The sequence below is a fragment of the Oxyura jamaicensis genome, chromosome 2 (assembly GCF_011077185.1).
Source record: "Oxyura jamaicensis isolate SHBP4307 breed ruddy duck chromosome 2, BPBGC_Ojam_1.0, whole genome shotgun sequence".
In the NCBI taxonomy this organism is placed as follows: Eukaryota; Metazoa; Chordata; class Aves; order Anseriformes; family Anatidae; genus Oxyura; species Oxyura jamaicensis.
In genome coordinates, this window is record NC_048894.1 from 94,400,439 (window position 1) to 94,423,898 (window position 23,460).

General features: G+C 35.2%; 1 protein-coding gene across 1 annotated transcript in view; it reads left to right on the forward strand.

Annotated features, from left to right (window-relative positions):
- Positions 1 to 23,460, forward strand: part of GABBR2 (gamma-aminobutyric acid type B receptor subunit 2) — a 483,887-nt gene that overhangs the window by 218,581 nt on the left and 241,846 nt on the right. Inside the window, exons 4-7 of the mRNA XM_035318083.1 lie at positions 2,572 to 2,673; positions 9,892 to 9,957; positions 16,319 to 16,510; positions 17,575 to 17,811. Of these exons, the coding sequence (XP_035173974.1) occupies positions 2,572 to 2,673; positions 9,892 to 9,957; positions 16,319 to 16,510; positions 17,575 to 17,811 (597 nt within the window). The remainder of the gene's footprint in view (positions 1 to 2,571; positions 2,674 to 9,891; positions 9,958 to 16,318; positions 16,511 to 17,574; positions 17,812 to 23,460) is intronic.

Here is a 23,460-nt window from a genome sequence, read left to right on the forward strand (position 1 = left end):
AATAAAATAAAATAAAATAAAATAAAATAAAATAAAATAAAATAAAAAAGAAGGATATAACCCAAATCTTGGTGGGCACATTCTGATTGTTACTTCTGTAAAACTGATTAATTTTTAATAAAATATTGTCTATGTGTCCAATTGTTTTAAGCCTCATAAAAGGCCTAATAGTAATGTAACAATATGGCTCAGTAATTTGAGGGTATGGCTAAAAGTGTTAGAATGAAGCAGAGACCATGAAAGAAGTAATAAAGGCAGTCATTGTAATAATGATCTTCAGGAAGTACTTAAATGGTCAACCAAGAAACATGGCACAACCAGCTTAAATGGAAATTTGCAACAAGGACTGTTCTGGTTTAAGCCCAGTAGATAGTTCAGCATCACACAACCTCTCACTCATTCTCCCCCCGTGGGAGAGAATCAGAAATGTCGAAGTGCGAGAAATCATGGGTTGAGATAAAGACAATTTACGAGTTAAAGCAAAAGCTGTGCACGCAAGTCAAGCAAAACAGGGAACTAACTCACTACTTCCCATCATCAGGAAGGTGGTCGGCCACTTCCAGGAAAGCAGGGCTCATCACATGTAACGGTTTCTTGCAAAGACAAACACCATCACTCCGAATGTCCTTCCCTTCCTCCATCTTTCCCCCAGCTTTTATTGCTGAGCATGTTGCCAAGTGGCGTGGAATATCCCTTTGGCCAGCCTGAGCCAGCTGTCTTTCTGTGTCCTATCCTGGTGCACTCCCAGCCTTCTTTCTGGACACGTAGCACAAGAAACTGAAAGTTCTTGGCTCTGTGTAAGCACTGCTCTGCAACAACCAAAACCATCAGTGTGTTATGCACGCTGTTTTCATCAAAAATCCCAAACACAGCATCATACAAGCCTCTACAAAGAAAATTAACTCTATTCCAGCCAAAACCAAAGTACAAAGATGTCCTTAATTTTTACCCCAAACCATGTATTTATCTAACAGTTAAGCAGGATGCCTAAAATAGTTGCATGGTATTTTGTCAATAACATAAAAAATGAAATACACCCGATAGAACCACTTTTGTGCGTAGATCTAGGAGACACTCACAAACATACATTAAATAAAGGCAAAAGGATTTTGAAGTGATAAGTTTATCTGTAAAGCTGCCAGTTGAACTGAGATGTCTCACCTGTGACATTTCATGTCCCATTGCACCCTCTAGCTTTTACTGCATTCTTAGGCATGCATGTGACAGGCTTTCAGCAGAGGAAATATATCTATACCTAGGTCTTTGGATGGCTGAAGTGTCTTCTCATAAAATAAATTTTACAGATATCTAAATTCAAATGGAGAAGGTCTGGTGAAGGACAGATAACACTTCCTGTTCTTTTCTTGGTCGTGTCACTATATAGCAAATATTTTCTAATTGTGTAGAATGGACTGTTCCTGTCTTTCAAAGGAGGTTAAGGAAAAGGACTGTTAGGAGGGAGATTTAAAATCTGTAATTCTGCTGACCCATCGAGAGGGTCATTGGAAAGTTTCTGCATATGATTTACATACTTTTAAATTTCCCTATATAATGTCACATATGTATTATATTTACTGTGTTTGTATGCAATGTCTGTTTTTATTTCTTTTACATTGTGATTTGATTCTCCTGTTTCTGATATTGTTACAAATAAAAAAGGTAATCAGTGAAATGAGTGTGATCATAGTTTTATTAAATTAAAATCAGAGTGCCTCTCTCTTCACTTAAATCTGTAACCATGTTATCTCCATCTAAAATTATTTTTGCTCATGTATTAGGAACAGTAATGTGAAGCTCTGTTTTTGCAGTCATATGACTAGAGGAAAAACAGCAGTGATTAAGACAGAAAAACTTGAAGTAGTTATATGGAAAAAAGAAAACAAACAAGAGCAAACACCCTACAACTCTCCACCAGACTGTTTTGTGTGTTATCTGGCATCTTTGTGCTCTTAGGCAGCTCAACTAACTTGCCACCGTAAAAGGAGATGAGAAAATCTGTTGATAACGTGGTTATTTGTGTCACCTTTAAGCAAACCTTGCTTAAACACTTGCTGCCCCATGAAAAGATCCATGCCATTGGAAAGGGGGAGGCACAAGGCAGTTCATTAAGCTTTATCAACCCTAAGTGACATAAGCTAAGCTCTGCTGATTCATGCTAGGGCCAGCTGATAGTGATTTCAAGTCAGTCCTCAGAATTCACAATCTTAGAGAATTTTCTGATAAGACTTTCACCTTTATATGGTCTCAATCATTGCTTTGGCTACAAGAAAGCTTTTGGTCTTAGAAGCACTGGAAATTCATGAGGATTGTCCAGTCCCATGTTGCAAAGTGGGAATTCCCTATGAACTTTTAATCACATTTAATAAAAGCTCATGACATGGTAGATTGGTTGATAGTAGATTATGGTGGTAAAATAATTTGCCTTAATCAATTTTCAGATGAAATGGGAAAATAAAAGTGGGTGCATATTATCACCATTGAGACCATTGCTGGTCAAATAAGTATAGTCCATTTTCTTCTGCCTCACTGAGTCTCAGTTCACTAGCTTGCCTTTTTCTCAACTTTTGACAGGTGAGGAATGATCTGACTGGGGTCCTGTATGGTGAAGATATCGAAATTTCAGATACTGAGAGTTTCTCCAATGATCCTTGCACAAGTGTAAAGAAGCTTAAGGTATGTGATACTCTTTGACGAATAAAGAGAAGGTGGTGACTATATTGTGGTATTTGATTTTTTTTTTCCTCTGAAGAAGGCTAATAAAACAAAATTTGCATACGAATGACTACAGCATATGTGGCTACAGCATGTCACTGCATAATAAGGTTAACAAATGGCATTTTGAGGGTCTAGTCTTGCTTAAGTCAATGAATGTCACCATAGAATCAAAGAATGGTTTGGATTGGAAGCGACCTTAAAGATCACCTAGTTCCAACCCTTCTGCCATAGGCAGGAACACCTCCCACCAGACCAGGTTGCTCAAAGCTCCATCCAACCTGGCCTTGAACACTTCAAGAGATGGAGCATCCACAGCTTCTCTGTGCACCTTTGTCTATTGCGTTGCCACCCTCAGAGTGAAGAATTTCTTTTTTGTATCTAATCTAAACTTACCCTTGTTTAGTTTAAAGCCATTACTCCTTATCCTATTGCTACACTCCCTGATAAAAAGTCTCTCCCCAGGTTTCCTGTAGGCCCTCATATGCCCGTGCATATCATAAAGTTTTTATAGTTACTGATACGGACATAAAGCAAAGCGAGTTGTTGCTGACTTAATATTCATGCCTAAAGCATCAGTCTTAGTCATATATGTGAAAAGACTCTTGAGTTTTGGACTCAGAGCCCTTTTAAGGTAGATTATCATGTAGTGAAACGCTGAGCATCCTTCCATTAGCTTCATAACATTCTAGATTGAATTATTTGCTTATAATGATTTGCATTATTTCATATGAATGGTAGGGAAAAAAAGAGAAATTTGACAGAATAATTTAACATCTCTCTCTTATAATGATTTTTTAGGTTCTTGGCATCTGCTAAAATTAAAACTATATTTTAGCAATACTATGAAGTGCAACCAACGATAAACTAGACATAGGAGTTATGAATCTTATATTGCATATGAACATGAAAAAATGATTGAGCAGCAAGAGGAAGATTTTAAATGGTGCCAATGGCATCAAATACATAAAATACATAATCAAAGCCACAATGCAAATGCATAAATATGTGTAAAACAGGGAAAAATATAATAGACTTAACAGTATTGAAATACTGAAATTTAAACAGGGATGTCAACCTATATAAGTTAAGGCCACCACAGAAACTAACTGGAAAAGGTCTGAAGCATGGTAAACAAAGTGTGCATTATTCCTACATACTACAGATGCAAGCTTGAACACTTAAAGTATAAGATCCTGTGTATATGGAACCATATATGCGTGTCCAGTTTCAGCCAGTTTGTATTTCCTGTCTGTGGTTGAAAAAACTTCAGTATGTGTTATCGGTGAATTCCACATTTTTGGCCAGGTGTTTAACCCATGGTATCAGAAAACTAAGAACTTTGAAGCCAGATTTTTAAACCAATAAATGATAGAACAAGAACAGATGCATATAAGCAAGTGTGTTTAGGCAGGAGGTTAGAAAAAACAGTGAGATTCCAGCCTTCCCATATGTCAAGAACATATTGTTTATTTTATAGGAAAAACCAGATGAGTCTATCAAACAATATTTTAAAGTTATCTCTTGATTTCCTCTGCAAAATGAACTACTACAGCAATAAATAAGCATATATCTAGACAATCACATATTCTATATAGAAATATATGGTCACTTGCCCTTAGTCACTTGAACTTAGCTGTTCAGTTTTGAAAATGTTCATTCTTGTCAAGGAGATGTAAACATACGATTGGTAAACTGATGTCTGTTTATTGTAATTGTGATGAAAACAGATATGAAATACATTTTATTTTAGTAAACAAGATTTAAATTAATAAATGAATTTCAATGCAATATAGAATTTTGCAATGCAAAATAGAAATACCTAGTATGATTTGCAGAAATATATGTTCAGTATTTTTCCTGGCAATCCCTTAAGTTTTACTACATATTGACTCCAGCTTTTTTGAATCACAATTGGAAAGTAAATTTAGGCTAAGGATATCTTTATAGCTCATTTTTAAATTGTAGCTTGAAGAAAGGGATGTTGGAGGATATGCATTTGAACATCAACTTAAATATGCTTAAAAATTCTAAGCATGCACAGGCAAACTGCCTGAGTAATAACACTTCTGTTTTCAACTGCCTTGTATCTTGCATGTAGGACCAAAAAAAAAAATGCAATATATGAATTCCAATTGAATGAAACAGTTTCCATCTGATGTCCCAAATACAATAGATGTTTTGGATGCTGACTGAACATAATCTCATTCTAATAGTCAAGTTAATTAAATTTGAAAATTTGGGGCCAAGGACAGGTTTGGATGTGGCCTCAATCTAAGAGAGTGACATGCATGCTAACATAGATAACATGGTGGTGGAGGTGGGAGCTGAAATTCTCTAGTTCACCTTCTCCACCAGTAAGTCCATAGCTTAAGTTAGAGGCTCACCTGTAGCCCTGCAAATGGACATCCAGGTATTTTGGAGGCAGAACATGTGGATACCTGTATTGACAAAACTACCCAGCTATGAGATTTATTGATAACATCTTGACTGTCAGATACATGGTAGAGAATATGACAGAGTATCTGAGCAGTTCAATTTAGATATTTCATAAAGAGCCTGCCAAGACATTGACTCTTCCTGGCAGAAGAGATATTGCAGCAATCCTTCTTTGGAAAGCTGTGTAATACAACATTGTGGTGTTATTCATTAGAAATGAGACAGATTAAAATCTGATCACATCTCTGCAGGCTGAAAAAAAAATAATAGCTGCCTATTCCAGCATAATATATACAGAAACTGAAGAGGCTTAAGAGTGCCTCATATCCGGGATACCAGAAATGGCAGTGGAAGACAAGTTCTTCCTTTCTCCTTAGAGCAGCTTAGATGTCTTGACCTTCATTGGCTTCAGGGTTTATACTACCCAGCTGCCAATACAATGTACTACCCAGTGCCAAATACACTTTATACTTAGTGAATGAATAATATCCTTCCCTATAAGAAAGAAAGAAGGGAACAAGAGAATCATTCACTTTTAAGGCTGTGTGGTAGTCTTCATTTATAAAACATGTTTTTATGGAAAGTCCAACACAACTGTGGGTAAATGAAATGTAACTGTTCTTAGTTTTCTTGTCTGAACTCTAGTTCAAAGGGTAGGAACATATGTATTGCTTACTGAGGGGCAAAGCTTAAATGCTGATATTGCTGCTCTAATCTCTGAGAAGTGTAACGATGACAGCTCACCATCTGACAAATAGTCTAAACTCTGGTGGTCTTTTTTTTTTTTTTTGTAAGTATAGTTTAGTGAGTTGCCTTCCCCATGGGATGTTTTTAATCTTCTCATAGATACCTGCTTTGTTACATGAATTAAAACTTGTTCTGTCAAATATGCTTCAGTTCCATACAACCAATGTACAACTCTATGAAATAGAAAGAATACTTAGCACTTGCTAGGATCCAGTGGATGGCCTCTTTGAATCCTACAAGAGAGTTGTGCTGTGTTAATTTGCATCAATCCTATGAGAGTTGGTGTAGGAGAATAGTGTATCTATGCCAGGAGATCAGACTGGTTGATTTACCAGTGTGACCTAAGGATGGAAAAAACTATGCGCCAGAAAGTGTCTGATGTCTCTCTTTGTGTAAGACTATAATGTAGGCATATGTCCTAGCACATGAACACTGAACCTGGTTCTGATAAACTACAGTGCAGATAAAATCTATGCATGGGATTTGAATTATGCCCAGACACATGAATTTGTAGCTTCAGTGTCTGTTTTACAGGACAGTCAGCAGTCCCAATTCTGGCTTCAAAATGAACTAGGCTTATTTACCACACAGAATGCAATTCTTTAGGGACAAATCTGGGAAAAAATGTGAATGGAAATGCAAAAGCAGAATTGGAGAGAAAAAGGCTTGCTGAGGAGCATGTCATTGCACAGAGAAAGATGTTATGCATGGGAGATGAAGAGCTATTGTACAGACTTTCCTAAATGACTTCCTTCTACAAATGTTCTGACATACAATACTTAGTTAAATGGTAGTATACTAAATTATTCACTCTTTTTAAACTGTAATCCATAAATCCCCCTACACTGCATTTTATGGCATTGTATTGATATCTGCATGGTTTATAAACAGAAGGAATCTCTTTTCATTTCCCTTCCAAGGCTAACCAACTAAAATTATAGAATATGAAGCTGGACAAAGAAAAAGATAGTTAGTCAGATATTCATTGGCACCTTGACCCTCCAATTTCATACTCTCCTAACCTAGCAACATCCTTGACTCATTCTGAGGCTTCATCCCAAAGTACCTTGCTCACCGACATTCTGCTTCTCTGATTTGTCTTCCTCTGAGCACCTTTGTCTAGATTGTTCTTCCATTTTCTTCTGAGAAAAGCTTACTTTCTGAGGTTGCAGTTGTCCTAACTGTTCCAAGAACTATTTGTCAACAAGAGCAAGTGCCAGATTCTACACCCGGCATGGAGCAATCCTGGATGTGTGTACAGACTGGCAATGAGAGGCTGGGGAGTAACATTGTGGAAAGTGACTTGGGTATTCTGGTTGATGGCAATTTAAACATGAGTCAGCAGTGTGCTCTGGTAGCAAAAAGGGCCAACTGTGTCACGGGGTGCATCAAACATGGCAATGCGAACCAGTCGAGGAAAGGACAGTCTGCTCTGTGCTGGTGTACAGTTTTGGGTATGACAGAATAAGAAGGACCTAAGACTACTAGAGAGTGTCCAAAGGAGGGCTACAAAGATGGTGAAGAGTCTAGGGGACAAGATGTTTGAAGAGCAGCAGAGATCCCTTGGTTTGTTCAGCCCAGAGCAGAGGAGGCTGAGGGGAGGCCTCATGGCAGCCTGCAGCTCCCTCAAGGGAACAAAGGGACAGGCACTGAGCTCTGCTCCCTGGGGACAGCGACAGGACCCAAGGGAGTGGCATGGAGCTGGGACAGGGGAGGGTCAGGCTGGGTGTTAGGGAAAGATTCTTCACCCAGAGGCTGGTCAGGCACTGGGATAGGCTCCCCAGGGTCACAGCACTGAGCTTGCTGGATGAAATATTTTGACAGTGCTTTCAGACATAGGATTTCTTTTTGGGTCCTGTGTGGAGCCAGGAGCTGGGCTCAATGATCCTCATGAGTCTCTTCCAACTCAGGATACTCTATGATTCTATGATTCTGTGTGTCTGGACATGCAAGATTTAGGTCTGAGTGCTATTGCCAAACTGGTTGCACAATGATGTTAGTATAAGACAATCCCAGCAGCCAGTAAGAATATTGAAATGGAGTAGGATATTTCTGGGGAAATAAATTAATTAATTAAATAAATAAATAAAAATGTTTGGACTGTACACTTCTCACAGTGCTTTACTATAAAAGCATATTTACTGTGGGAAATGTGTTGTGGCTTATGTGATAATTAGTTGGAAGTAATGTCTTAGGGCATGGTACCACAGGCACTACTATACCTTCAGTTTGAAAGTTGTCTACAGCCAGTGAGCAGTGATGCTGCACATGCATTCTTACCCTGTACATCTTGCCTACAGCCTCTGGCACTCCTAATCTATGAGACAGCACATGTCCTGTGTTTTTGTTTGTTTGGTTGGTTGGTTGTTGGTGGTGGTGTTACTTTTATTTTTATTATTATTATTGGTTCTCATCAAGTTATAAAATGAAAAGGAATTTATTCAATTTTAAGTTTAATAATTCAGTGCTGTGTCACTTGTTCTTTTCAACCAACCTACTATTTTTCAAATATTAAATATGTGTTTTTATGTTCAGAGAGGTCAAGCAATTTGGAGTTCCAAGAGTGACCAAAATGATTGCTAAAATGTGAAAACTAGAAAACATTGATGAGCTTTTTTTGCCACTTAATTCCTAAATCTACTGTTTTGTCCGTACAAAGAATGTAATGCTATTGGTGACAGTGAGCATAATTTGTGTGATTTGTTTGTTTAGTTTCACATGAACTTGCTAGATTTGTTTAAAAAGAATTTAACCTGTTTCAATAAGATTTATATTGCTTTATCAACCTGTGGCTAACTATAAAAATAAAGATAAGTAGGCTTATTGAAAATGCACAGGTTCAGAATGAGCAAAGCATATTATGTATTTTACCATTTTGACCATGCGAAGATAAATTTCATGCATTGAACTACAGAGGCATTATAGTATTTTTCTTCACTGTCCATAATGGTATTTTATACTGAGCAGGAAATAAACATAGAAATTGCCTAAACTGAAAATCTTTGATAAATTGATTTAATTAAAACTGGAATGTTTTTCACCACTGAAATTCACACTGAATCATCTGTTTCTTTTCTCCTTGGAGAGGGGGAGAGCTATTAGTAATTCTAATCCAGGATTTTATAAAAGAAATGAAAAAATCATATTTGCTCAGCCTATTACTGAGAACCCAGGTTTTGTGTGAAATAAAAGGTAATATTAAGTTATAAAAAGCTATCTTGTCTTTGTTTTAGAGAAGTTAGCCATAATTTTTCACGTGAAAGAAGGCCAGACCAGTTTCTCAAGGAATACTTAACTGTATGTGCTCCTGAATTTAGGAATATTTAGGAGTATTTTGTTAATACACTTCTAAGTATGAAAATAAAATGATTTCTTTTTAAGTCAGTCATAGATTCTCAGTGTGGTTTATTTATTTTTTTCTCTTTGGAGGTGGGAGGGAAAGAGGGACTGACAATGTGTTATAGTGACTGTAGTGGAGATGTTGTATGAATAAGACCTTTCAAAATTACCAAAAAGGGCATAATATGAACACATTTTATCTCACAAATCTCCATTCTCTCATCTTCACATGATTAGTTTATATAAACCGCAAAAAGTACATATTTTCAAAACATTTTCATGTTTCAAAATACAAAATTAAAATGTAAAGAAAATAATCTTGCAAGACATCAAAAGAATATTTAGTAATTTAGTGCTTTTGAATACTAATATTTCACAAGATAAACATTACAGCTTTTTTTTTTTTTTTTTTTTTTTTTTTTTTTTTTTTTCTCATAACTGCAATTGTTTAACCATTTTTTAAACACCTCAGCTGCCCCTCTTGCATTGTTTCAAGATCTTAAACATGTAGAACATGGAATAGTTCTGAATGAATTTTGCTGTCTGCAGCTGTAATCTGTTCCAACTCTCCACATGATTTGAAAGGCCAGCTGAAGTTGTTTCTGGAAAGGCTGTGACTGTATTTAACTTCCTTGCATCTTATTTAATCTACAGGGTAATGATGTTCGGATAATCCTTGGCCAGTTTGATGAGGAAATGGCTGTGAAAGTTTTCTGCTGTGTAAGTAAATATATGTAATTGCATATCAGAATTAAAATGTGATAGATTTGAATAAAAATATATTTGAGTATAAACAGTTACATATGCTTTGCTCTATTTCTGTTTCAATAAAATACTTTGCACTTGATTTTAGTGGAATTTAGGCACAGCCTTCATGGTTAGATTTCATTTCTGCTTTCCTGTTATGGAATAAAAAAAAAAAAAGAAAAAAAAAGAATATAGTAGAAAAGCAATAATGATGGCACTTAAACTTCAGAGGGTGTCTTTTGATGTTCACTTAGAGAGAAAAAGTTGCCTATCCGAGCAAAGAAAGGAAAGGCAAATATTCAAAATCTGAGTGCTACATGTGCCTCAGACATATGTTGGCTCTTATTCAGCATCTGTCATAGTTGCTGGCAAAATTTGGAAAGGAGCTCTTGCAGAATATGTTTGGAAGGAGCAAAATCTGTTTGCATCTAAAAGGAAATAGAAAGCATTATATGGTTCTTCATTCTTCTCAGCTCTGATTGGTTTTTATATATAGATCTTTTTGTTCCAGCATTTAAATTGGATTGACAAAGATAATCTTCAATTTTTCTATTCCTGCAAGAAAGAAGGTTCTTTCCATGGCTCACATCCTCCACAGATCTCTGGTGACTGGGTTTCATTTGCCCAGCTGAGGTGTCCTAATCACAGATGTATGCCAACCCACTACTTGGCAAGTTTTTGACCTTACTAAGGCCACTGCCCTTAGTATGTTTTTGCTTTCCTCTACAGCTCTGTTCCAGGTTTGTGTATCCATGAGGACACTGAAGAAATCCTAGAAATCCTCATGGGCAAGGTGTCTTCTTGTCCATACTGAGGACTGAAGAGTCTGAAGGACTTATGGCAGGGACTGTCTCTTAAAGACAAAAGCTTGGTGCAGCTTTCTACAGGAACAGTTTCGTACTAGCACAGGAAGCATGCGTAATTCAAGTTTCAAGAGTGATGGCTTCTTCTAAAGTACATTAGTGTCAGAAATAATAAGGTGTATTTTTTTCTGGAGCCTGGAGAAAACCAAGAGATTATGTATTTATGCTTTAATAGATGTATTAATATGAGAGTTTCAACAGGAGACTGAATGCAGGAGAGGGCAGTTCAAAGTAGGTCATTTATATATTAATACACTTTAGTGTATTAATGTGTCAGTAAGCTTGTTATTAGTCATAAAATATATTGTTGACTCATGCACTCCTACAGCTATGTGTCTAAGAGCACAATAACTTAGTTACATCAAGTTTTTTAACCCCCTTCCTCAGGTGTAACTTCAGACAGGTTTTGTTGGTGATTCCCTGCTATATTTTACAGAATATAACAGAGCTTTAGGTTTGTTAGAGAGAGGTGCTATTGTACGGTGGAAAATATACATATGCATTTCTGATTGTGGTTATAACAGGAATACTATTTGCTAATGATTTCTACAGGTGGGAAAGTCTTTAAAGTATACCTCGGTTTTCTGTCTGGATTCAACAATCATATGCTGTGAGTTTTCCTCAGGTCCTCCATTAGGATTTATTTGCTCATTTTCATTTTACCTGGATATTCTCTGCACACACATGCATATACACACGAAAGAAGCATTGCACATAACTCAGTAATAAATGGACTAAAAGGTAGCCTAATCCAGTGGGAAACTTTAAAAACATGACAGGACTAAATCAAGCCTAAGTGAACATTAGCAGGTGTTTTCTATGGTGGTTTAAATAACCTTAGCTATTCATTTAACATGAGTGTCAAAAGCAGTTAGTAATTGTAGTTCTGTGGGAAATCCTAGCTTTCCATTGTTTTCACCTCAGTGGGATGAATGTAATATTTTTTCATGGAATTGAAATAAGGGTATTTTGCTCAAAACTTAGCAATTCAACAATCAAACTGTTCAGCTATGTTGGACTGTTGTCAAATTTTGTTTTGTTTTGTTTTGTTTTTCATTTGAAATTGGATTGACATGCAACTGCACTATCTTCCCAATGAAAACTTCAAATTCTGCAGAAAATTTGTCTAAAAAAGTTAGTGGGAATTTTTCTGCATATCTTTAAGCCATAGGGATAATGCAGTATAGCCACATACACATCAAGTCAGCCTAGCTGATACAACTATCTGTCTGAAGACAGTTAAAGAAGGTGAATATTACACATATGTCACTGCATGAGCTTTGGGTGTCTCTTTTAGTAAACATTTAATAATAACTAAAGCAAGGCTTAATCAGCCCTGTTGATACAGAAGGACTGGATTCTACACTCCTTGAGCTGATAGAATTTTACTGCTGAGTCTCTGCTTTGGACTTAAAGGCACCATTGATTTTTAATGAGAAACAGTTGGAGGTTCATCACAATTCAGAAGTCTACAGGCATTTTGTAGAGGTGGGATGTAGGATTTGTCCATGCTGACATGACGGAAACATGGTGGAAAGACAATGAGGTTGAGGTTTTGCAGCCACTTTTGCACAGTGTACCAGTATTTGTTTCCTACACACAGAAAGCTTTCCTACAGAGGCTGAGGTGATTCAGCTTTGTGATTTACACTTGATTCCAGATATCAGATCTGCTATGTTGAAAGCTAAAAAGGCTTTCTGTGACTACTAAGAGTCACTGTTATTTCTCACAAGATTTTGGGGGCTTTCTTATTACGTATTTCCTCCCAGTCTGTCTCTAGTAGCATTCCATATATGTGTTGAAGATGCGTATTTTAAATGAAAAAAAGAAAAATGCGCTATGCTCTGTTTTAGATATCATGAAATTTGAAATAAGGCAGCATCCATAAAATAGCTTGCAGATAAAATACTAACGATATTCAGTATAATGGTTCCAATAGCAAAGGCAAAAGCTCACTAAGAGCAAAGTCTTGTTTTTGAAGGGTGTAAAAATGTTTCCTTACAGAATTAAGTGTTTTGTTGTTGCTGCTGTTTTCTTTTAAACAACTGGAGCAGACTTTCATTTGCATATGAATGCAGATTCAGCACCAGCAAAGATAACCTGTAGCTTTTTATGAATGTGTTGCTCCTGTTTTGAGTAATGCAAGCCCATTGTACAAAACAATCAAAGGGAAGAATCAACATCCCTGCTGACACACTGAGAACCACTTTGCAGTTAAAAATAAATTTCTCTGTCATGCACAAACAATATAGTACATCCTCTCCAACCTTACATCCCTTACAGTCTGATTAATAAATTAATCATTTCCTAACTTGTAAGTAATTCTGTTAATTAGCTTATTCTAAAACGAATTAATAGCAAGGGTCTCTTTAAGAAGTGCATGGTGCCTGCTTGTCTTTTGTCCTGATTTCTTTATGCCCTTAATAGAATAAAACAATTTCTTCGAACTTGCTCTATAGTCATAATTAATCAAAATCTTCAGCATAATACTCTTTAGAAATCAGATTTAATTTTGGCACATTATTAAAAGCTGTTTGTATATAATTACTATAAGGCTCAGTTAAGCTTACATTTTAAATAGTCAGCTAACCTTTAAATAGTCATTTAACCATTTAAATAGTCAGCTAACCTTTAAGTATGGCCATTTAAAAGTTAAAAAAAAAAATGTTTCATTGATCATCTCATCTTTGGCTAATTTCTGGGCAGCAGCTCTGTTAATGTGAGTTTTTGACAGAAGGAATGGTGACAAAATAGGTGTATAAAGTGCTGCTGAGCCAGAGCTTCTACTTCACCAAGCATTTTGCAATTCCAAAATATTTTTTGTTCTAAATAAGTATCTCTTTATGGATTCAAACAAGAATTAAAAGTTTTTTGTTTGTTTGTTTGTTTTGTTTTGTTTTTTAAATACCAAATTCAGTCTCACAAGGGCAGAAAATACTGAGGATATTTCCCCAGATACTTGGCTGTAACTCAGGGTTCTGTAGCCTATGTAGGGCATACAGGAAGGATTAAGGAAGAAGCTGTAACTACTTTACACTGTTCTGATAGTATAAAACATTTGTAAACCTTCTTTACCCTGCTCTTGTGTGGCAATTAATCTTTCTTATAGAATCTAAAACCTGTAAGGGGTGATCTGTGTGCATTCAAACAGCTCAAGAAAGATCCATACGTTTCATGTCAAGGAAATGCATCTTTTAAGCATCAGAATCATCTCCATGCTGCAGAATCAACAGGGAGGAAACTGGGGAAAACAACCAACCAACCAACCAATATTTTGAAATAGAAGTCTGCTCAGTTTTGAGGGAACTAATATTTTTCCTCCTCCTTTTGGCTTCCTTAGATCACTCTTCCAACTCTATCATTCCACCAGATCTCAAAGGAATGGTTGCCAGCTGCCCCCTCCCCTCCCCCCCCCCCCTTTTTTTTGTTTGTTTGTTTGTTAGCAAAATCTAAATATTTAGCCAGATTCTTACAAGTATGGAAAAGTTTCAGTGCAGCCTTGTTGGGAATGATCCCTCATTTTCCAGGACGGAATTTCTGGCCATTTGGAAACTTTTAATTTTTACACAATATCCCAGGCCATTTACAGATTATGTAGAAGACAGACTCAAGTGCTCATGCAAACGGAATGATTCCAACAGCTCCAATTTCAGGATACTTCATAGCTAATAATTCTCTGCAACATATGGTTTGATACTTCAATCTATATAGAGCAGAGGAAGCTGTCAAAGCCTGCCCTTCTCTAAAAGTGCCATTCTGTGTTAATTTGTGTCCGCAGTGGTTTGAAAAATGACAAATAAAAGACACTATATGACTGAAAGGCCTTGAATCACCTCATTGTGTAGTAGAAACTCATTTGGACATCAAAAGGTATTGCAGGATGAAATTGCTATTTTCTTCAAAGCTGGACATGGGATGCAGTGTCACTGTATCAGTAGAAGGAGCAGAGATGGGCAGGAAAACAAAACCAGATGTATTTCTAGAAGGATAGAATTAAAGAGAGAGAGAAAGACAAGTAATATATATTGTATAATAATTGTATAATAACATATGAGATGGCAGACATGGTTTCAGACCAGGAGCACTTTCAAGCATCACTGTATGCAAATGCATGAAATTTGATTTTGGCTGAACATCAGCTCTTGCAACCAGGGGCCAAACAAAAGTGCTTTGTGCATAATACATTTCTGAACTGAGTTTGCACCATTATAACAGATTTCAAGCCCAATTTTAATTTTAGTATTAATGCATTTAGGAGGCTTTCCTATGTTGTATTTTTGGCTATTCATCTTTATATATCTGATAGGCTTTAGGGAAGATCTTTGGGATACTTTTCAAAGCAGTTATGCTCTGAGTGACTAATATTTCCTCTTTGCATTTTCATAGTTCCCTTCTTCTACTGTTGTAAAGATTCTGTAAAGAGTTAGAGGTTTTCCTGTTAAGAGTTTTAAGGTTGGACCACGTATTTCTAAAAACTGGATTTTTTTATAAGTATGTCTTGTATCTCCAATATTGCTTACATTAAAACCAAAGAAGCATAAAGACTGCTGTTTGAAATCGAGTCTACCTGAAGTGTCAAAAGAAAGCTATCTAGATACAAAACAGTGAGAGAAACATCTGAGATAAAATTTGCTAACTTTATCCTAGAACATTCTTCACAATAAAATATCTATTGCGGATAGATCAGCTTTTAGGTACACTGGCATATCTGCCTATTAAGGAAATATTTCTGTTTAATTTCTTCTGTGTATTTAAAGGGAATTATCATAATCTCAGTATCTTGAAGTACAATGTTCAAATTGTACAATACAAATATTCAGTATTCAAACAATCTAGAATTTCACCTGAAGAATTTTCATACTGGAAAATAAAATCACAGAGGTTTGTTTGCTTTATCAGTTGACCATTGATTAATGCTCATCAGAAGAAAGTGTTTACTTAATGTCCCTGTGGTCTCTATTTCATCACAGTCATGCCATTCATATTTGCAACGTTGGGATTTGGTGGTGTCTAGGCTCCACGTTTTCTTGCTTAACCTCACCCTGTTTTATATGCCTTTTAGCCTGATAATAATTTAGCTTAAACATGTTACTATGGTGGTCCTACCACAATGTAAAAGCTATGTTATGTAAAATTTCTTATGGAAACATGGTGCCTTCTGCAAGTGTTCCTCTTTATCTTTCCTGGGTTTAGAATCCAGTATTTTATCCTTCTGACTTTGAATAAATGTTCTATTGGAAGCAAAATAGATTTTATTGAATTTTCTTCTCATTACCTTAATTTTAAAGACAGGAATCTTCAAGAAAGAGGTATTCATTGTCAGCAAGTAATTATTCTAAACTGCTCTAAATACTTGTGTGTTCTTCAATCAGGCCATTAATTAATGATGAAAAACACAATAAACTATATTCTTTACGTTTAATATGTCTATTAAAATATCTATTAACTTTTCTATTTTTCTTTCATTGTAGGCTTATGACGAAGAAATGTATGGCAGCAAATATCAGTGGATTATTCCAGGGTGGTATGAAAACCTTTGGTGGGAATCCTGGATTAATTCCTCACAGTGTCTCAGCAAAAATCTTCTTGCAGCCATGGAAGGTTATATTGGAGTGGATTTTGAGCCTCTCAGTTCAAAAATGATAAAGACCATATCAGGAAGGGTTCGTATTTTTCCTCCAGCTATTTTTTTAAAGTCAGTAGTCTCACAATATCATGGCACAATAAAGCATGGAGGAAAAAAGGTCAAGTTACAAGGTGCTTCTGCAGAGTTGGTGTTCATCATAGTTATTCTCTTCTTTCCATTAATTTGCAATTTCAAAATATTTAGAAGTCAATTCCAATGCATCTTATGCATCCCCTGTATGCATCTTACACATAAGTATACAATAAATCTTGAATTAGAGTCTGCAATATTACATGCTGTATTGTGTCAAATTAATATAACTGTCTATCTCTAATCCTGCAAATGGCTAATTTAATTGGTGATATGTAACTCAGAACGGGGGGCTGGCAGTGGGGCTTGCTTTAAACATGTAAATATGTGGCATTTCCATAAAGTACATGACATTTTATCATAGAACAAATGCATGCAAACTCTAGCCAATGAATAAACATGCCTGATTTTGCTGCTTTTCATCTTTTTTCACCTGTTGTCTTTTATGCCTTGCTGAATGAGCACGAAAGGGAACTTTACAAAAAGGCAACTCATCATAACAGAGCACACCATAAAGAACATAGTAAACTTGTAAAATGTACACAAATTGCCACTTAAATAATTGCACATTAAGCAAATAGTTGCTTAAGTAAAGATTAATTGATTTGCTTTATTCTGTAGAATGTAATCAGAGCAATAATTTGCAGGGATACAGACTTAATATGTTCTGGTATTATGGCTCACCAATATGCACCCCAGGCTGACAGCTTTGGTTGAACTAAAACTTTCTGTATGAAAGCAAAACAAACAAAGTTGTCCTTCATACAGAGAAGCAGAACTACTGCATTTCAGTCTTGTTGTCTCCTATATCCCCCTTCTGGCCCCACCATCAGTCTGTAACTCAAGCAGCACATGTTTTTGGATTTTTTTTTTGCTTCTTTCTTTGGTTGTATTTTCTATATTAGTCATGCAAACATCTAAATTGGAGCACGCAGTTCATGGTGTAGATTTGGACTGAAATCTGTAAAATGTTAAGTTTTGAAGGAAGACTGAAATTTTTCTCCTCTGCAGACTCCACAGCAATATGAAAGGGAATACAATGCTAAACGAGGTGATGGGCAATCCAGCAAATTTCATGGTTACGCCTATGATGGAATATGGGTGATTGCCAAGACTCTGCAGCGGGCAATGAAGTATCTCAATGCCACTAACAAGCACCAAAAAATTGAAGATTTTAACTATACAAATCACAAACTTGGCAAAATTTTTCTGGATGCTATGAATGAAACCAACTTCTTTGGAGTAACGGTAAGTCCAAAACAGGTATTTGTTCTGTGGAAGGAGCTTGTGGCTTTAAGTCAGTAGCTGAAGCTAACATTACATTTTAAATACTAAAAAAAAAAAAAAAAAAAAAAAAAAAAAAAGATAGCTCTGTATTTCCTTTATCTTAAGAGCTTCCTCAGTTCTACTTTTTCTTCACAGTTAATGCAGATGCATGACACTGTTCAATTACTCAGTTATCAGATTTTTAAGCATGGAAGCGATCTGAATTAACAACTCAGATCTGTCTTAAGGAAACCACTAGTGTTGCAAGCTGCAGTAACATTTTTAAGTGACCGTTTTCACAGCTGAGGAGTAGCTGGGGTGTGATCTGAAAACACCTATTTATTCCATCTTTTATTTTCAGTAATAGGTTATAGTACATTAATGTACTATTTACAGCAACTCCAGTGCTGTAAATCCCCCAAAATCCTCCAACATATTTCAGTAAACATTTACCTGTGTTTAAAATTTGTATTCCTTCACAGTCAAGTACAAACCATGACTATGACTGAAAAACTGGTCACATATAGTAATGATCTCGTTCTGTTTTCAACTGCACCATTGAAAATTCATAGTAAGTTTATTATTATTATTATTATTTGTTTTTTTTTTTTTTTTTTTTTTTTTTTTTGCATTGCTTTCTATTTTTTTAGCAGAGTAAAAGAGGATAAGGAGTATAGCCCTAAAACTTCTTAATTGCTTAAATGTATTTGAGACATCAATCAGAAGTTAAAGGAACAAACATGTTGAAGAGAGTCTGCAGAGCCATACTCTGTCACCGAGAGAGCTGAGCAGACTTCATTTCAGGGAGAATGGTCTTCACACTTTCCAATAATGTAATATATGTAGTAAATAGTAAATGAGAAAAGCTCCTAGAACCCATTTTGTTATGCCACATACTTGGCCTGCTACATAGATAAGGAAATCAGAGTTTTGAAGAAAAGCGTAACTCAGTGGTGCATGCAAGGAATGCTTTTAGGAACGTCTCTGCAGCAAGAACATGCAGAGAGTTGGCATCATTTCTGCCACTGTGCAGTAGCTTGTCACATTTTGTCCCTGAGTTAATTTAAATCATCTTGGATATCAGTAAACCTCAAAACATGTTGAAGCGACAGAACTAAGGTTGTCATACATGTCACAAATGGTTTCAAGGAGGAAATGTCAAAGTATAGTTACGAACAACAAAACAGGCTCAACTTTTTGGTGTCCATATTAATTGCTAAAGAAGACTGCTACATATCACAATGTGACTGAAACTAATTTAGGATTTGTAAATAATAAACAGTCATATGGCAAGGCAATACTAGAATCTAGTTGCCTGTACAATCTTTTTTTTTTCTTTTTCTTTTTTTTTTTTTTTTTTTTTTTCCCACTGTGTTTGGCTGAGGGCTTCAGTAAAAGAATTGTGCAGTTCTGAGGTATCCTGTTGCATGCATAGATGGACCAGATCTTTGCTAATTCTGTCAATCAGTGGCAGCTGTAAACCAGACAATACAGGGGCTCAAACGTGAATCCTGAGTTACTCCAGGCACAGTGTCTGTCAAACTGTATAGTAGCTCCTTTAGTTTTTTTTTTTTGTTGTTGTTTTTTGTTTGTTTTTTTCCTCGTAACCTTTTTCCCTGTTGTTTTTGTCTTGATAAATCTCATTAGCACTGCTTAATTACCATCTTATGACCAAACCCCTACCCTTCGCCCACCTCTTTCCACCCCAAAAGGGAAAAAAACAAAGAACAACCACAGCAAAACACACACATGCACACAAACACACACAAAACACATCTAAGATGTAGATGGGTCTTTTTTATTACTTTTAGAGACACCAGGAAAAAAAAAATAATAATAATAATAATGAACTGTCTCCTTTTACAGAAGGAATGAATCAAAGTTTTGCCAAAAATATTCAATCATGTTGATAAACTTTATTTCCTCAGGTGTAATTTTTTCTAAAGCAGTTACTGCAGGATTATTCAGTGTGTTTAGTACTTGTCTGAGGAACTTAATAAAATGTTTATTTTAAAGACGGGTTCACCAAGTCACTGTGACAATGCACAGACTAAATGATAGACACACTATCAGTGATATTGATATTGATAAACATAGATTATATTTGTGTTTTTTTTTTTGTTTTTTTTTTTGAGTAATTAACAATATTAAATTCACTTTCTGTCTTCTAATCTGTAAAGGATCATACTTCTTGTCCCTATAACACATTCTAAAAAAAACCATATTAATCAAAAAATTAAGGAGAGAATAAAATCTCTACTGGCTACACTTTCTTGGGTTTTAATTAGATCAGACAATACTTAAGGTTTTTCTAGAATGTGTGAAAAAGAGTATCATAGCAGACCTTAAAGTTTTGCATTGCAATGTTCAGAAAGTTGAAGGAACAGATTGAATCCTACCAGAAATATTTTTAGACTTATATTACACAGTCTAATAAATTGCTGTCATTTCTGACCTACTTTAAAACTTTAATGGGAACAGAATCTTTAGGTCTGGGAGTGCCAAACCGCATTTTAATATTTTTCCAGAAAAATATTTTTGTTTAAAATTTTTATAATTTATTTTTAATAACATCCTAAACAGGAAAAGGATATTCATTTGTTCTAGAGAATCATCTATGCCAAATATAAAATGAGTTTCTGAAAGAAGAAATAAGAAGAGGGGCTAAATATAATCAATCTTTAACACCTCACTCAATGATATAGTAAAATATGTTGTTAATGATTAAGTAAGAAGAGAAGGTAAAGAAGCTGTAGACAAGAATCTGAAGATGCAAAATCTTAATAAAAAGATTCAACTTTAATTATCTTTTCTGTCCATATATCAGAAACACTGTCATATCATAAAAAATAAATCCTTTCATCAAATATATATTTTTTTGAAATTATATACAGTAAAACACAATAAATATAATAATTGTTGAGTAGTGGGTTTTGTGTTTTTGTTGTTGTTGTTGCTTGTTTATTTATTTTTGATTTATTTTGATAACAATTTTGAAAATTTTTGTTGGGAGTGAAGTGTGTAAGTTCCTGATTATAGAGAATGTTTTTTTTTTTTTTTTTTTTTTTTTTTTTTTTTTTTTTTTTTTTTTTACTTTTTTTTTTTTTTTTTTTCTGAGTGATTTTTTTTTTTTTTTTTTTCTTGGAGACAGGATTTAGAAAACAGTTTAGGTTACTGCCCAAAGGCTTGACAGAACTAATCCTCCTTTTGAGCATCAGAAATTCTGTACCTAGATGTTACTTTTCTGGTTTACTGTTAGAAACTTTGGTGGGAAAGAAAATTATAAGTATTCCTTAAACATCGAGGAAGATTCTGCTCATTCTCCATTTTTTATTTTTTTTTTTCTCTTAGAAAAATGGTTCCTTTTCTTATTTTTCCACTGCAATTGTCAAACTTGTAGTTAAAGACATTACCATACAATGGTGTAGTGTTTTAGGAATATAGACCAAGGAAACAAGTATTATTTGGTGTTTTATCAGGAAACAGTACAATAGTTATCTGCTACTATTTTTTTAAAGGCTAAGTCGGATAATATTGTAAAGGTACAAAATAACTTTGTGATGAAAAATGCAATGTGAACAAACAGAAGACCTGCGGAGAATGTTCCTAGAATACTGTTAGTCTGTATGTCCTAATTCTCTGCACAGTTCCACTCAGGTCAGTACTTTTCAAACGGCATAAGGCATTGTGAAGTTAGAGCGGTCCAACTGCAACTACCAACTTCCAGGATAAGAGTCCTTTTGATACAGGACTAGGTTTAAATTTTTCTAATTCCTTACCTACCAGAACACTTACTTCGGAGAGTTACTAGAACAAAAAGAATCCTCTGAAATGATTTTGGATATTTTTTCCCTGCTTTTCTTAGTCAAGATAAAACTATGTTAGCTGAATGCAACCCTGCATGGTTTATAAACCACTGGATGTCCGTTAGCTTGCTAAATATATCCTAATTCTCTTCTCAAATAATACACATTCTTTCTGATAACCCAAGTGACAGAAAATGAAACAAAAGAAGTATTCACACAATTTATCTTGACCCATTGTAGATGTCTGAGGAACACCCTTTTATAATTAGTAGATCCACTAGAGGTTATTTAGAGCTGGAGAATTTGCTGAGGTCTCTGTTGAAATGTTACTGGTTTGAAGCATTGCAGAAAGACAAAGTGATAAGAAACAAAATTTGTATCTGTGATATCTATATATTTATATACCAATCATACAGCAGTTAATAGCATACTTCCAATAACATGCCCATCAAATGTGTGAAAAATAAAAAGTATTTTCCATGGAGCTAGAATAATTCCAAAGCAACATCCTTTTTCTAAAGATTTTTTTTTTTTTAAAAAAAAAAAAAAAAGAAAAAAAGTCTAACAAGACTAACTTTATTCTGTGTGATATTTACATACTATAACTTGGAAGCATGATAATTAGTGAAGAATTTGAGCTGCCTTTCATGAAGGCTTTTGTGGATACTGAGTCATATTTAGTGCATACTAAATCAAAATCCATCTAGAGGTGGAAGGATTTATTTCAGTCTTTTTTTTTTCCCCTTTTTTTTTTTTTTTCTTTCCTTTTTAAAGGCTATGGAGGTTTACTTAGTAACCTTAGAACTACAGAAATGATTATATTTGTTTGAAAAAAATACTGGTTATTCTTAGAAAGATTAAATACCACTTTGTTTTCAGAATGGTAAATGTTTGTAGGGGTTCAGTGGGGTAGCCAGGTGGTGAATTATTCTTAAAAAAAAAGTCTTTTAAAGATTTTTTTTTATTATTATTTTTTACTTGTTATAATCACTTCACCTTTGGCATTTGTTCCCTGTAGCCGATGTGGCAGGGTATTCTGCTGCTTGAGTTTATTGCTGCTGTCTGTGATTATAAATCAGGCTTCAGAATTATTAATTTATTTCTCATCCTTGTGGCCTTCTATTATTTGTGTGTAATGGAAAAAGAATTACAGTGGAGGAGAGAGAAAATTAAATACAGTGTTGTATTTCCTTTTACATCAGCTAGAGACTCTGTAGCACAGTAGGATAAAATTCCATCACAGTAGCTGCTGAACAATTGAAACCACTGCCATGAAATAGCTTTCATGCCTGTCCCTGGCATCTCGTATTCAGATGGATCCAGTCATGATTCAGAACTGGAAATGTTTATTGATATGAAGTTCATTTTGTGTTTTGATGCTGATTATTTCTGAAGATTGATTTTAGCAGTCCGCCTCCACTTTCCAGGCTTCAGCAGCTATTGTGTTGTCCAGACATCTCAGAAATATAGGAGGTATTAGCATCAGAATAGCAACAGTGAGAACGTATTTATTTCATGACATCCTGGAAAAAACAATGTTCCCTAGGCATATGAAATTGAGAAATACCTGGATCTATGGCAGAGAATCAGATGAAATCAATTAGGACTTTAGCCAAGTGAGCTTATGCTTAATAGGGGAGTCTAACAAACATTTATGTATTGACATTGATCACTGTAATTAATTTTGCTTGAATAGTTCAGTATCAAGCATCTATAATTATTTATACCTTTTATACCTGGAGTCTAAATTTATTTTCCTTCCTTCCTTCCTTCCTTCCTTCCTTCCTTCCTTCCTTCCTTCCTTCCTTCCTTCCTTCCTTCCTTC